A 15764-nucleotide genomic window follows, 5' to 3' on the forward strand; every position below is an offset into this window, starting at 1 on the left:
AGGACAGAGCACTGTGGGGACAGTCAGTCCTGGGCCACTTGCTTATTAAGAGTGCCTCTTCTGCTTGTTCTTTCAAGACAGGGTTTCTCTGTGTAGCCCTGGCTATCCTGGAGCTCACTCTGTAGATTAGGCTAGCCTCAAACTCACAGAGATCTGCTTACCTCTGCCCACGCAGTGCTGGGATTAGAGGTGTGCACCGCCAGTGCCCAGCTGAAAGGAATGTTTGTAAGCTACACACATCCGGGCCTCTCTGCTTCTGAGTGTATTGGTGCATGATTTACAAAAGGATGTTCTGTTACATAGTCACGATACGGTTACCAAGTTGAGGAGGCGAACTGAAAGCTCTGTGTAATCTACAGGTCAGGGCTGGAGCATTGCCCGGGATGAGCGCCCTTACCAGGGTCCATCCCAGGACTACACACAAGCTTGCCAGGCATGTCTAAACACTTGTGTAGCCTGAGTACTTGGAAGCTGAGGCAGGAAGACTGGGAATTCCAGTCTGGCCTGAGCTATGTTAGACCTTCCCTTGATAAAAACACAATCAAACAAGAAATCAAACATATGTCTTGGAGAGATAGCTCAGAGTTAAGGATACACTGTTTTTGTAGAGGACCCGAGTTCAGTTCCCAGCACTCCACCTTCAAGGGATTACACACACACACACACACACACACACACACACACACACACACACACACCCTCACCCTCGTTCTGGCTTCCTCAGGCACCTGTCCTCATGTGCACACACAGACGTACACGTGACTCAGAGCTGAAGTAGCCTGCACTCACACTCAGATTTCTCCAGCCTGTCTTGCTGGTGGTCAGGGTCACATGGCACGCACAGCATTCCGTTTCTTTCCTGTTTTCATCTGGAATAGTTTTGTATGTCACGCTATTGCTCTTGCTCCATGGTTGGGACATTCCAGAGGGCTGTCGTTACACCCTGTAGCCGAGGAGACCCCGGCGTGCTGTGCCTGCCTGCCCTTCTGCACCGCATCAGCGCCTCATTGCTAACTGGGTTGATCCAAGTCAGCCAGGTCAGCTCTGCCTCGTGGAGAAGATGATGGTTAGGTTTCCTCACAGGGAAGTTAGGATCAAGGCCAGCTGGGCACGGTGGCACAGGCCTTTAATCCCAGTACAGCAGAGGCAGGGGGATTTCTGTGAGTTCTGGGCCAGTCAGAGCTACATGGTGAGACCCTGCCTCAAAACAAAAGTCCTGTGACTGTGTATTGAAAGTGCCCCGAGTATTTCGTGTGTGGAAATGCGGGGGGATGGTTGTCATGGTTAGTGGGTTAGTGAGCCCAGCACCCCGCAGCCCACTTCTTTCTGTGTGTGCTGAGATTTGGGGTCTCTTCTCAGCAGCGTTCAAGTTTGTCCCACCATGTCCAGTCCAGTGCTGAGCACGAGGCCTCCAGTGTCATGGAAGATGCTGTGTCTGAGGATGCGAACTGTGATCAGTGTCTCCTGTCCCTGACAGCCCCGCCCTTAGCACAGTTTCTAGAAGTCTAGGGGTGCTCGGCTTTCTGCGTCTGGTGTTTCTCATTCAGCTTGACGGTCTTCAGGGTCACCCGTGCCTTTTTTTTTTTTTTTTAAGATTTATTTATTATATATAAGCACACTGTAGCTGTCTTCAGACACACCAGAAGAGGGCATCAGATCCCATTACAGATGGTTGTGAGCCACCATGTGGTTGCTGGGATTTGAACTTAGGGTCTCTGGAAGAACAGTCAGTGCTCTTAACCACTGAGCCATCTCTCCAGTCCCCCGCCCCATGTCTTCTTTGCGCACGTGTATGTGTGAGTGTGTGAGTGTGTGTGTGCAGTTGCTTCCTCCTCTCCCTCTCTCCCTCCCTCTTTCCCTCCCTCCCTCTTTCCCTCCACATCCTTGTGGGTTGGGAAATGGGAACAGACAGAAGCAGACTCCTTTGCTTTCAGTTTCTATCCAAGCCCTGCACCTAGGGGCCCACTTCTGTTTAATGGGTCACATGTCAGACGTTCCAGTAGCTTCCCAAATGCACCCACCTATGGGGACTTTTCCCCTTTGGGCTGGTACAGGATCCTGCGAAGGAGTCATACACTGCTCTGTGGACACTGTGGGCAGGGGGAAGCAGAGGGGTGGTATAAAATGACCCCAATTTCAGAGGGAACTCTACCTCCTGTGGAATGGTGGGGCCAGGCTTGGGCAATTGGAGGGGTAACTGATAATAGTTTGAGCAGGGTGGGAGGCAGAATGGGGAGAGGCAGAAGCAGTAAGAGTACCTGATGGGATGTGGAGGGAGGGAGTCATGGTGTTCAGAAAGGAGTCAGGCCAGGGCTCTTGGCTCAGAGGCAGCTTGTCTGCACAGTTAGGAAAGGTCAGAGGATTCCCCATGGAGGATGCATCAGTGCGGTCTTAGCCTCTTGCCCCTGCACATCAGGTGCCCATGGATGAGTCTAAGCACGCAGGCTCAGTCAGGGGGTTTCTGAGGGAGGCACTCCCCTCACCTGTGAGTGAAATAGAACCTCATCCCCTCAAGGCAGCCACAGCACTGGGACCAGCTAACCTGACGGTCTTCCTAAATGAATGCACGACTCTGAGCTGCTGCTTCTTGGGCTGCTCTCACTGTTCAGATAGTTCCTGCTGGCCACGTTAATTGCCCCTCCCCAGAAAACACTGGTCACTGTGCAGAAATAAGTGGTTTTGGTTTCCAAGAAGTGAGGGAGAAATGGGTGGTTGCTGTCAGTTGAGAGAATGACATCACTGTTGTGCAGGGAGAGAGTTGTGCAGATCCACTGGGCAGCATGGTTCAACCATGCCGACAGCTTTGCTAGCAGGGGAGCTTCTCCCTCCTTTTGCTCCAGTTCCTTTTGTGGGTCCCCCTCCCCCTTATCCTTTGCTCTTTCCTCCCCACCTTTCTGCCCTTCCAGTTTCAGTCTCAGAGATGGGATTTAAAACAAGGTCTCTTTCTTCTATAATATTTATCTTATTTATAATTATGTGTCTGTGTGTGTCTATGTGCACACAAACACAGGTGCCTGTGAAGGGAGAGGTGTCAGATCTCCTCTAGCTGGGGTTAAAGCTGGCCAGGTGTGAGCTATCATATGTAGGTGCTGGGACTTGAACCCTGGTCCTCTGCAAGAGCAGCATGAGCTCTTAACTGCTGTTTTATCTCTAGCCCAGAGATGAGGTTAGAATCCTGTTCCTCCTGCCTCCTCCTGGGTGCTGTGATCATGGATGTGCAGTGCCCTCTCCTCGCTGCTTCATCTTCCAGAATGGAAGGCATCCAGAGTGAAGAGAGAGTGGCCACTGAAGAGTCCCACTTTGATCGGATTTGTTGCCTTTGGCCTGGGAGTACATCCATGAATGGTGCTCAGTGGTCCTTGCCACCTTGCATAGTGTGTCCATCTCTCCGCATCCAAGGGGACTTAGTCTTAGACATGAAGCCTGTAGGCTCTCCTGTCCCATGTATAAAGGGCTTGGCTTTGTAGAGAACCTACTCACTCCTCCTGTGGTCTTCATGTAGCCGGGCAGGCCTTGAACTTAGGGTGAGTGTGCGCGTGCTCAGTACAAATGCATTGTCAACGGATATTCAGTGCATGGAGAGCGGACTCGACAGGGCTCTTCTCTGCTCTCTACACGGGTGTGGCATGTGTGAGCGCTCACACCTCTCACACACGCAAGCACATGGTGGGATGAGATTACTTTCCTGTTGATTTGCTCTGCTGGTTTCCTTGCCCCACCATTTCATCTTCGGATGCGGAGGTCTTTTCTGAGGTATATAGGAGGTAGGTTGGAGGGTTGGGGGAGTGTCTCACTGGCTCAACACATGCCCAACATGGTACAAGGGCTCTGGGTGCCATCGCCAATATGCTAAATAAATAAAGTGCATTATTGTGCCTTCCACCCCTGCACACGGTGATTAGAGCTCGTGCAGTAGGAGGAAGGCCTCTGGTCTGCATCAGTGGGCAGTTCCTGCATCCCTCCGGCTTCTGGGTCTCCTAGGGATGTGTTCACAGCGCATTCCTCCTGCAGGTGCTGGGCCGGCCGGCCGGGAGCTCCTGACAGTTTGGTCAACATGTTAGTGTTCATAAGAGTCTAGTCTGTCCATCTGTCTGTCTCTCTCTCGTTTCCTTTGATGAAATAGCCTTCTATTCCTGTGTTTTTCTAAAAGTCGAGTCCACAGTCCTTCTTACTTGTATTTTTTCCCACTTTCAGAAAAGCAAAAGGAAAGGACATGAATATACCAATATTAAGTATTCCCTGGTGGACCAGACAAGTGGCGATCAGAGTCCCCTGCCACCTTGCACCCCAACGCCACCCTGTGCGGAGTAAGTATTGATGTTGGCGTTATAGCTCTGGTCAAAGCTTGCTGTCTGTATTCCTCTCTCATGCTTGCTTGCTACCCACTGATGGTACATGGGGCGGTCAGGCGCAGGGGATCTCTAGGGACTGTGGACGATGTCTCAGCAGGGTTTCCAGGCCCCTAACCAGGAGGCCTGTGCTGGGCCCTCCAGGACCCTGTGGGGCCCTAAGCATGCTAGGAAGGGTTCTCTGGGAAAATCGCGTTTTCCTTTTGCAGTTAGCATTATTTCAGAGGCAATGCTGTCCTTACAGTGTGTTCTGACTCTGAGTAAGAATAAGTAAGTTCTATATTTATGCGTGGACAGGACTATGATCTACCAATAAGAGTTTTTAAACCAAAGGTCAGAAAGCCAGAGCCTACAGGCCTAGCTTTGCTCTTGTAAAGGAGTTCTTCTTTCCGACAGACAGACAGACAGACAGACAGACAGACCCCTCAAAACCCAGCAAGGTGACAGTTGCACAGGGGCAGCCATCCTAGTGGGAGATGGCGGGCCATTACGAATGGGCATCCTGCAAAGGAAGCAGCAGGCGGCTTAGGGACAGGACACGGCGCAAAGCTCTTCCCACACACCACGCAGTGCCAGAAGGGGGTGCAGTGCTGCTGAAGACAGATTGTTTTTAAGGAGCGGCTGCTGCGTGGCGCTGCTTCAAGCTCATTGCTTCAGCCCACAGGGCAGCTTGCCCCAGACTGCAGCCAGAGCCATAAGAGCACGCTGCCTGCTGACCTTGCAGCTTGGAGAATGAATACCTCTCCTGGAAGCACTCAGATCTCAGGGAAGGTTTTGTTCCAGAGGCATTCAACATGATGCCATCTTAATGGTTTGTGCATCTTTGACAGGAAACTGACATTTCCAGAGTGTGAGTTGAACTAGAGACACACCCAGAAGCAGAAAGGGCCCAGGCTCTGTCAGTCAGACCCCAAGAGGGACTGAACTTAGCTCCTGGTGCTCACTGGTTTTTCACTGACACAGCACTGTGAGAACTCACCAGTATGGTGGCTCGGAGAGCTCGGGTGGTACAGTATTGAACCAGCAGCGTGGCTGCGCCTGTCTACACGTCATCCTTGTGTCTGTTAGTCTGCTTATAGCTCTTGAGGTCAGTGTCCTTAGGCCACTTTGGGGTAAAACACCCCAGTCCTCTGAGCTGGTGCTTTGTAGCCGGCTACTGAAGACTCCCGGGAGAAGCAGGACTCCAGTAGAAACCACATTCACATTCCAGGAAACCCAGGTCCCTGCATTTTAAGTGACAGTTTCCAGGGGTGTTTGGCCAGGTTAGGATTGAAGTCTACTGTGACCTCTTTCCTTCACTCTGCTCCTCCTGTCACCCCAGTGCTTGATGTCTGTAAGAGCCCAGACTTACATGTCTCCACCCCTCATGCAACCTGGGAAAGGAAAACCCCAAGGCATAGCACACAGAGGGACTCTCTGGCCAGTAGAGTCATCACACGTTGGTTCTTTCCAGAAGGGCCTTGCAAGCTCTTGGGTTAAAGTAAAACACACAGGGCAGTATTTGTTAGCCAGTCACGTGGCTAGCAGCTGTGCTGTCTGTACCACAAGGTTGCTCTCTGCCCTAACATTTACTTTTACTTTCCCCTGGAATCCCACTTGTTTGCTTCTGCTGTGGGCTTTTAAAGCCCCGCTGACTTTAATATTGGCTCTACACAGCTCTGATAGATAGCAGATAGAGGCCTGTGTTTACATTCTCTCTCTGTTAAACACAGAAATGAAATCATGTGGGAAGGGTGTTCTCTCCTGAGTCACCTTCCCTCCTCCTGCTCTGTTCTGCCCCAGCAGGCTGACTGGTGATACTGGTGTCTTAAATTGATAGCTATAGTAACCTGCTGGGGAGCAGCACCTCACGCTACTCACACTACTGGGTGAGCACCCTTCCTACAAAGCTCACCAGTGACTGACAGGCAATCTGCCTTCGTGCTGTCCCATGAGGGATGCACACCTGAGATCCTAGGCCCCAGGGCTGCTCAGAGATCCTATCCTTTTGTCCCACACAGCTGGCTAATAGCCTTCTTTACAGAAGGAGACTAGGCCTTTGGGTGCTTTTAGTTCTTCATCCAAGGCTCTAAGGGTGACTGGAGCCCTCACTTGTGATGCCTCTGTGGAAATGGCCACAGTTCCTGTCTTTTGTGCACCTACTCCTTCACTGCCCTCCAAGCTGCCTTCCCTCCATTCATACTCTGGAAGACAGGACTCAGGGCCTCTGCTGATTTTCCAAATTCATAATAGTCTGTGTCTGATGTCCATTTTGAGAGCCAGCTCCTGGGTGAGAAGGGGTCAGTCTTGGCCTAGCTGGACATGGCAGTCAGGTAAGTGTCTTCCTTCTTGTGTGTCTACAGAATGCGGGAGGACAGCGCTCGAGTCTATGAGAACGTGGGCCTCATGCAGCAGCAGAGGAGTTTCAGATGAGCTTCGGGTGGCAGCACGCAGGTATGACACCAGTCTCTCCCTGGGGCCGGCCACAGTGGTCCAGACAGGCAGGCGACTTGTTCGTGCCAGAGCAAGACGTCCTGTGATTGAGTCGTGCAAACCAGCCTTTCTCTTTGCCTTGCCCCTCTCCAGGCCGGGTTTGGTTTACAGTTCATTAAGTCAGATCAGTTAACTGCATGGGATGGAGCTGGCACAGCAGTTGACAGGGATGGAGTGGACTTGGGTGGTACATGCCCTGTTGTTTGTGACCTCTTGGCATCAACAGCAGGGATGCCTCTGAGGACGTGGGGTCCCAGGCTCCCCTGGCTTTTTTGATTTAGTCATTTCTCTGTGAGATGCCTCCCTGTCTTTTGTGGTAAGTTAGAAACACACAGAATGGTATCACACATGGAAATGTCTGTCAGTGACAGAGTAGCTCAACAGAAAGCATTTATTCAGTATGCGTGTGCATGTGTGTGTGTGTGTGCACATGCGTGTGTGTGTGACATGCTAGTTTCAGTGCCCAGCATCTCCCAAAGAAGGTGTAAAGCTTCCCATGCTTTTAGATGTGTGCTCTCTAAAAGTTGTAACTTGTTTCTTTCTCAGATGTGAACTTTCACCCCTTCCCTAAAATGTCAAGAATAGACGAGAAAGTTTCCAGGACCCGTGTTCAGAAGCTCGCCGGGGTTGACTGACTGCCTTTTGAGAAGCGAAGTTTGGAACCATTTGAAAGAGCACGTGCCTAATTGGCACCTCCTTTCCTCAGCTAAGGAGAAACTGCTCTGCGTTGTTGACAGTGCTATTGTCATGGAATTGGTTTTGAATTGTGAAGCAGCTAAATTGTGCTCTGTATTTTCTACATTGTGGGACTCAAATTCTAGTCACGGGCAGGATTTTGTTTGTTTCTTTTTATGACCTTAACAGACCTGTTAAGACCTGATTTTTTTTTTTTTTTCTTCCTTTCTCTTTGAGGAGTTATGGGCTCCTTGTAAGAAGAAAGGATTTAGGGAACTTCAGGCACAGCCTCCCCCAAAATCATTGTTCATCTTGCTGCCCTTCATGGGGCTCCCAGTGCCCTGGCTGGTGGCTGCTTAGGGTCCCTCATCATCACAGAGACTCACTGTTTAGTTCCAGGGACCCCAGGGACTGGGAGGGTTGCATCTGGCGAGGGCCTCTGACTGTGCCACACTGGATGGGGGACATGAAGGTGGCCTCTCGTTTATGGCCTGAGCCCACCACACCTTGAGCAGCCCCTTAGCATCTCTCTGTCAACACCATGGCACTGGGGATCCTGTGCTTCCTGCAGATACGTGTTGGGGCACATTCAACACAGACTGACCTGGTCAAGGACAGTTCACGTTTGGTGGCTTCTTTTCTTTAGTGAAATGACCGTTCAGTCATTGTATTAGAGGGTCAAGGGATAGGGATAGGAAGTCATGGTTCAAAGGCCCTGGGAACTGGCGTGTGAGAAGTCTTTCCTCTGAAGATGGCTCCTTGGCTTCAGGTGTGGACAGTGAAGCTGTTCTGGGAAAAGCCACCATGTTGTCTGTGTACTGGAGTATTGGTAAGATCCCTGGGTGAGCAGTATTTGGTCCTCACTTGCCCCCCACCCCCATTCTTCAGTACAGCAAGTCTGACCTGGGTTTCATGAGCCCCTCTGTCCTGTGAGGGTCACTTGGGAAGTTGGCAACATGGTCAAGACACTGGGCTTCTGTTTTAATGTGGTGTTTTCCACGTCTCTTCTCCTGGGTGTCTGTGTAGACAGATGGCTGGGTCCTTAATGTGTCCCCCAAGTTGCAAAGGCAGAAGTGGCCAGGCCTTCTTCAGACTCAGGCCTGGAGCGAGCATGACTTTTTCCGTGGCTGCTATGAGAGAATCAGGCTCAGCCCAAGGTGTGGAGTGGTGGTCCCATGCTCTGGGGCCACCAGTCTGTCAGATAGCCCCAGCCCGTGCCATAGAAGCAAGTGGCTGTAGTTAGCAAGAGCCCAGGCTGCTTATAGTAGCTGGTGTAAACTGTGTGTCAGATGAGAAATGTACAGCAGGCCTTCTAGAAGCTTCTGAGTCAGCTTTTCTGTCACCACATGTGTGCTGTACCATGCCCCTGAAGACTTGGTGAGTGAGTAGATGGGAGCTCATTCTCCGGCGCCTTGGCTGAGGGTGAAGTGGGGCAGTCTTGGCCAGGCCTCCTGTCAGTTCCAGTCAGATGCTTTTGCCCTAGCCAAACAGCAGGATCTGCTAATGTTCTGCCGTAAGTGCCTTCTCCAGAGCTGTCCCTCTGCCCGAGTGTTGATCCTCGAGAGCACGTCTCGACGAGAGCTTCCAGATTCGATGCTCATGACCAAGCACTGGCACAGGCTCCACCTGCACTCTTCTTGCTTCAGTTCCTGAAAGGAAGGACTGGACCTGCCCTGCAGCTGCCCTTTCTGGGGCCTCCTACTCCCTGGTAGCCTGAGGTAGTTGGGGAGCACAGGGGCCACCATTTCCTTAGAGCATGTGCATCCATCCTTGTCCTTCTCCGCTGAATTCAGTTGCTTCAGAGCACACCGTGGCCTGGCCGGAATGTGGAGACTGCTGTCTTCTCGGCGAGCCCGCAATGAAATCAGTCAGTGTTCACAGCCGGGTCCCAGATCCCATTCTTTATAGCACATTGTCACAGTGAACTATGTTGGGTTGTTGCTAATATCAAGACTCTGGACTTGGAGGGCAGAGTTTATCACCAGCACACAGAGGTTAGCTGAGCAGCTGTTCTACTGAGCTAACATTTCTACCTGCAGCTTGAGATCCTGGAGCAGAGAGACCTGTGGTTGGCCCGTGTTCAGCACAGCAAGTGGTTTCCTTCGGATTCCCTCCTAGAATCCAGTCAGTGGCCATCCTCCCGGGTCTGTCAGTGTGATGGAAGGTGGTCGCAGGGTCTCAGGAGGGCGCTCTGTGTGTTGGTGTGTTGTGGAGTCTGGAAAGAGGAGGTGTGGATTTGAAACAGTGGGGTGAAAGTTGCACAGGTGGTTCATGAGCAAGTCATGGCACAGGGCCAGCACTGAGCAGACGACATGTGACACACATGGTCCCCTCACTGCTGAGCCTTTTAAATTAGAAGCATAGGATTTTGTACTTGGGGAGGGGTGGGGTGGGGAGATTGTCTAGCACATGGCCTTGGTTTCTAGAAAGCTTCACTTGAGAGTATTAATGCTTGTCACACGGTGTGCGGCCTTCCTGATGCCCCAGGCTGCCTCTGCCATTGCAGTTGGTGCCTTTCTAATGGGAAACTGGGGCTGGGAAACAGTACCGCCAGCAGCTCAGAGGTGCTCAGCATTGTTTCCAGGGGTTTGCTGGGGGTTCAAGAGAGCATGAGTCCTGTTTTCCTGCAACAGGACCGAGGTAGGTGCACTCGGGAGGGAAACACACAGGTAGAAGTGTGGGCTCTGCTCCTGTTGATTGTCTGGGGACATTTTACATCGTTTCAGATGCCTGTCATAGGGTCTGCGCTAGCCTACCGTTTTGTTGAATCTCTTCCCCTTCTTGGAAAGAAACTCCCGAGTAGAGTTTACTGCATCTCCCATCGCTAGCAGCTCTGCTCTTGCAGAGTTTTCGGGACACAGCAAAGCAGAGAGCAGCTCCTGTCGGTGCTGTAGAACCTGGCTGTGCATCAAAGTAGTTTGACAACTTCCCCTCCTAAACTTCAATCATGGGATTAATAATATACCTGTTTATTTATGACCTAATTGTGACTCTTATTACTAAAAGCTAGTGGGAAAGGCCCATCCAAGAAGCTAGTGACTAGACTCACGCTTAGCTTTCCCACAGCATAGGAAGCATCAGGCAGAGTATTAAAGAAATATAATATTTTACTGATAAACCTGTCCTTTAAAAGGAACGTGTTTTGGGTGTCATCATTTTGGTGTGAATCATGTAAGTGTTGGCTGTTTGCTGTGTATTACACTTTAGTGTCAGGAGACGCACTCAGCGGGCTTCTGCCCACGCATATCGTGTAGTCTGCGGATTTTTAAGCGACATTAACAGAATAGTTTGTGTAGAGAAACCTCAAGCTGTTGCCTCCCCACCTGCGTCATGAGTGTATGTGCATCCGGGTATCATCAGAGGCAGTGTATTTGTGAGCTGTCTGGAACTAAAAGTGAGAATAAAACCATTTTCTTGTATCACAGTGTTTGTCATTTGCTCTGCTGTCACATCTCGGGGGTGGTGGGAAGAAGTGCGGTGGCAGCTCAGGTGGCCCGTCAGCCCAGGAGTGCCTCAGGCACTGTGCACAGCAGTGAGTGGCCTGGCACGCAGGGGACAGGTAGCAGGTCTGGCTGGAAGGACTCAGGAGTGAAAAAAGACCCAAACCGGTCACTGTGGGAATGACGGGGAAACAGGTTTGGCCGAGTAGTGTTTAGGTGCACGTCAAGGGACAGCACTACCCTTGGGGACATTGGTGGTCCCTGCACAAGTCATGTTCAAGCAAAAGTTTGGTCTGTATCACCGAGCCACCCCAACTTCTCACTGAGGTATTCCAGGCAGGCTTCCTACTGCGAGCCATGGCCTCCAGCTCTCGGCCACCTTCCTCTGACCACAGCATGTACCGGACGGAAAGAAACCGTTTACCAAACACTGAAGTAGGTGCTTCTTAGTTCTCTGTTGGGAAGGAAGGCATTGGGGTACTTACACTATAAAATGCCATGGGTCTTAGGGTCTAGCCCAAGCATATCATAAAAGTGATATGATCTACCCAGTCATTTCGCTCTCCAGAAAACACAGATCGCCTTTTAAATGCCAGGCTCTGAGCCATGCCAGACAGGAAAACAAAACCCCAAACCACCTGACATGGTGCCGGTCAGCCAGGAGAAACATCCCCATATCCCCCACCCACCCACCCACCCAGAGGGCAGGTCAGAGGTTATTAATGGGATGTTCCTACTGAAGGTGCCTGACAGGGCCGAGACCTCACGGGGTGAGGAAGGAAGAGGAGCCAGGCCACCTCAGTGCAAGGCCTCTCCGTGCCTTAGTTCACATCCTCCTGAGATCTTGGGCTGTACATGGAGGGCCGTGGTAAGATCGTTATAGTCGCTGTTAAAGAGCCTACTGGTGTTGTGCCTCTCCAAGATGGGCAGGTGAATGTAGTCCCTTCCCAATGGAGTCACAAGTAATACCTGCTCCCGTCTCATACAGTTCCAGTGGCAAACTAAAGTACAAATTCATCTGAGCTCTGGGTGGCCGATGAATTTACTGGGCACCTTACAGAGTGTGGGTGAGGGGTGACCGGCAATGTGGGTGGTACCCTAGCAGCTGCTGAGGCTCTGAGGCCCTCTCCAGTCAGGGAGGAGCTGCTTGCTGAAGGTTAGGGAGACTGAGGGCCCTCCTCCCACCTTCTCTGTGAGGGAGGGTGGATAGCCCGTAATCCACATGTGAGGGACTTGCAAGCAGGCTGCTCCGATTGAAGGTGGCGGCTGTTTTGCTTGAAGGGCCAAATTGTACAGTGAGGAGTCCATGGCTGTTGGATTCGGTTGCCATTCCACAGAGAATTTCCTGGCCCAAGGACCTGCTGTGTGGTCCCATTTCACATCTGCCTAGAGCCCTTGGGCCTAGAGCTTTCGCTGCAGATGCCCCTCCCCTCCCTGGTTCGGATCCCAGAGACTGCATTTGGGCAACAGTGAGCTAGAATTTCACAGCCGTAGTGGTTGTTCCAGTTTGCTTTTCTGTTGCTGCTGCGATGTACACATTGACTAAAGACAACTTGGAAAGGAAAGGGTGTATTTGGCAGTCTCTTGTCATCAAGGGAAACCAAGGCAGGAATCCCGGGAGCTTGAAATAGAAACTATAGGAACACCATTTTCTACTTGTCTTGCTCTCTCTTCTCTCTGACTCGAGCCCCACCCCCACCCCCCCTTTTTTTTTTTTTCATCCCTAGCCTAGGGATTGCACCACCCACAGTGGACGGGCCCTCCCATGGTCTAGTCTACCCACAGTCCAGTATGACAGTTCCTCAGTTGAGGTTCCCTCCTCCCAGTTGTGTCAAATCACAGTTACCAGAGCTTATTTTCCAAGTCACGTGAGGCCCAGCTGTTTAAGATCCCGGATACCATTCCGATCAGAAGTGTGTACACTGGGGAGGAAGGGGAAAGATGATGGATGAGCTCGAGGGTGCAGTTTGATGGGAGCAATAGAACCTAATGTTCTGTAGCACAGGAGGATGATCATGGTTGACAGCAATTAATTGTGTATTTCAGAATAGCTAATTGCGAGGATTTGAGCTCTCCCTAACGGGGAGGAATGAGAATGTTTTGTATGATGGCTACACCGCTTATCCCTGGCTGACCACAGTGTAGACCGGACTGAAATGCCCCTCGAACCCCAGGAATATGTAAAATGATGTCATGTCTTTTAAACCTAAGAACATAGCTACTGAGATAAGAGTTGGAAGCAAGCAAACCAAGGGGGGGTGGCACAAGCTTGTCCTCCTGGGAGGTGCAGGCAGGTTGGGAGTTCAAGGTCAGCCTCAGACTCTATAAAAACAAAGCAAATCGAAAGTTACAAGGGGTGGGGGTGGGGGAGGCTAGAGAGATGGCCCAGTGGTTAGGAGCGCCGACTGCTCTTCTGGAGGTCCTGGTCTCAATTCCCAGCAACCACATTGTGGCTCACAACTGTCTGTAATGGGATCCGATGTCCTTTTCTGGTGAGTCTGAAGACAGCTACAGTGTACTCCAACATGTAAAATAAATAATTCTTTTTAAAAATGTTATAAGCGGGGTTGGGGGTTTAGCTCAGCGGTAGAGCGCTTGCCTAGCGAGCGCAAGGCCCTGGGTTCGGTCCCCAGCTCCGGAAAAAAGAAAAAAAATGTTATAAGCAAGTAACCCTATACTTCAAAGCCTGTTTTGCAGTTCAAGGACAAATGTCTAATGTCTCCCCTTCCTGGATAGAACGGGTTCCGTTTTGCTTTCAAACAAATCTCAGCCTGTGCCCTGGCTGTCTTGGAAACTCACCCTGTAGACCAGGCTGGCCTTGGACTCAGATCCACCTGCCTCTGCCTCTCCAGTGCTGGGATTAAAGACTGTGCACCACCACAGTAGCAAGAATAGCTTTATACTGAAATTATAACTTTTGAAATAATTTGCGGTTCAAATCCTCTTCAATCCCGAGACAGGTTTCCTGCCTTTGAGAGGCGCGGTGTGGCTATGAAGATGTGATTGTAGGTTCTGTCACTTGGCTGAAGGGGGAGGTTCCTGGGCCAGGGACGATGTTCTCAGCTGAGACTTTTGGTTTAGAAGGAGTGGCAGGGAACAGAGGAAGAAGTACTTGGTCGTTCCTTCCTCCTTTCCCAACTCTAGTGCTGTCCTAACCTGCTGCTGAGTCAAGAAGGCCAAGAGGCAGAGGTACGGGCACTGCTTAGGGGGATCTGCCAGGGCCACCTGTGACCCACAAGGCTCAGCTTCCCACAGCAGAGCCAGGCAGAGGGTGATGGTCTTGGGGGAGGCTCACTGGACCACCCTCCACCAAGCTACTCTATTCCAAACTGTGCCAGTGTGGTCTCAGGGCCCCCTTCTGTCCTTCTTGATGAGATCTATCTGCCTGACCTTCCTCTTTCCCTCCTTCCCTCCTTCCCTCCCTCCCTCCCTCCTTCCCTCCTTCCCTCCTTCCCTCCCTCCCTCCCTCCTTCCCTCTTTCCCTCTTTCCCTCCCTCCCTCCCTCCTTCCCTTCTCTCCCTCCTTCCCTCCTTCCCTTCCCTCCCTTCCTCCCTTCCTCCCTTCCTCCCTCTTTCTTCTCTTTCCTTTTTTCTTTCTAACTTTGGGACTAGGTTTTTGTATGGCCTAGGCTGGTCTCAAATTCACTAAATAACTGAGGGTGACTTTAAACTCCTGACCCTTCTGCCTCCATTCCCTTGGGATTCCCGGCATGTAATACCACACCTGGCTCAAAACTTCCTTTTGTAGCACCAAGGGTGGGACCCGGGACCTTGGACAGGTGGCACAAGCACCCTACCATGGGGCAACAGCCCTAAGTGTGCAGCTTCCTGAGCCTGAGGTGGCCAGGACACCCATCTGTTCTCCTGTGCAGGCAGATTTCCCTGTGGAGATAAATGTTCTTGAGAATCCTGGGCAAGCCTATGTCAGTTCATCTGGAGGTGAGGGTCTGAATTCTTATTTTACACAGTTAAAATCAATTAATGTTTTGAGACAGGCTCTCACTATGTAGACCAGGCTGGTCTCCAACTCTGTCTGTCTCTGCCTCCTGAGGGCCACTGTGCCTCGCTTTTTTTATTTTTAAAAATTTCTTCCTATAGCCAGGTGGTGGTAGCTCCTACTTTTAATCCCAGCACTCAGGAGGCAGAGATGGGGGCGGGGGGGAATCTCTGTGGGTCTGAGGCCAACCCGCTCTACAGAGCTAGTTCCAGGACAGCCAGGGCTACACAGAGAAACCCTGTCTCGAAAAACAAAATTAAAAATTATTTTAAAATTTTCATTTTTGTCTGCCACATGTCTGCAGTGCCCGTGGAGACCAGAAGAGGGCGTCAGATCCCTCGGAGCTGGAGTTAATGGGCCGTTGAGGGCCACGGTGTAGTTCTGGGAATCAAATCCCATCTTTGCCAGAGGAGCCAATGTTCTCGGAACTCTGCGCCTTGCCTTAGGTTTTGCGTTTATTCATTTGTGTGTGCGTGGGTGGGGGCGGGGATCAGATATGTGCCATTCCATGCGTGTGGAGGTCAGAGGACGATTGGTGGGACTCAGTCCTCTCCTGCCGTGTGAATCCTGGGGCCCAAACTCAGTTCATCAGGCTTGGTGACAAGTCCCTTTAGCTTTGGAGCCATCTTGGTGACCCTCGGATCCGAAGCCTATTTGGTGTCCGTGGCTCACCAACTCTCCAGTCTTCTAGAGCAGACGGGGATCCGAAGACAGTATCGAAATAAAATAAAATTATACCCCAGCCATGGCATGCAACCCCACAGATGCCTGGGAAGCAGCTTCAGATATTCTTAGACATCACGCCAGCTTGTGGAACCCCGGAGCACTTGCC

General features: G+C 51.3%; 1 protein-coding gene across 2 annotated transcripts in view; it reads left to right on the plus strand.

The window, feature by feature from the left end:
- The window catches only part of Ptpn11 (protein tyrosine phosphatase, non-receptor type 11), a 59770-nt gene extending 48855 nt beyond the window's left edge, over positions 1 to 10915 (plus strand). For both annotated transcript variants that reach the window (NM_001177593.1, NM_013088.2), the window contains 3 exon segments: positions 4195 to 4307; positions 6692 to 6782; positions 7368 to 10915. In NM_001177593.1, the coding sequence (NP_001171064.1) occupies positions 4195 to 4307; positions 6692 to 6761 (183 nt within the window). In that variant the 3' untranslated portion in view covers positions 6762 to 6782; positions 7368 to 10915.
- The last annotated feature ends 4849 nt before the right edge of the window (positions 10916 to 15764 follow it).

The sequence above is a fragment of the Rattus norvegicus genome, chromosome 12 (assembly GCF_021556685.1).
Source record: "Rattus norvegicus strain SHRSP/BbbUtx chromosome 12, alternate assembly SHRSP_T2T, whole genome shotgun sequence".
Lineage (NCBI taxonomy): Eukaryota > Metazoa > Chordata > Mammalia > Rodentia > Muridae > Rattus > Rattus norvegicus.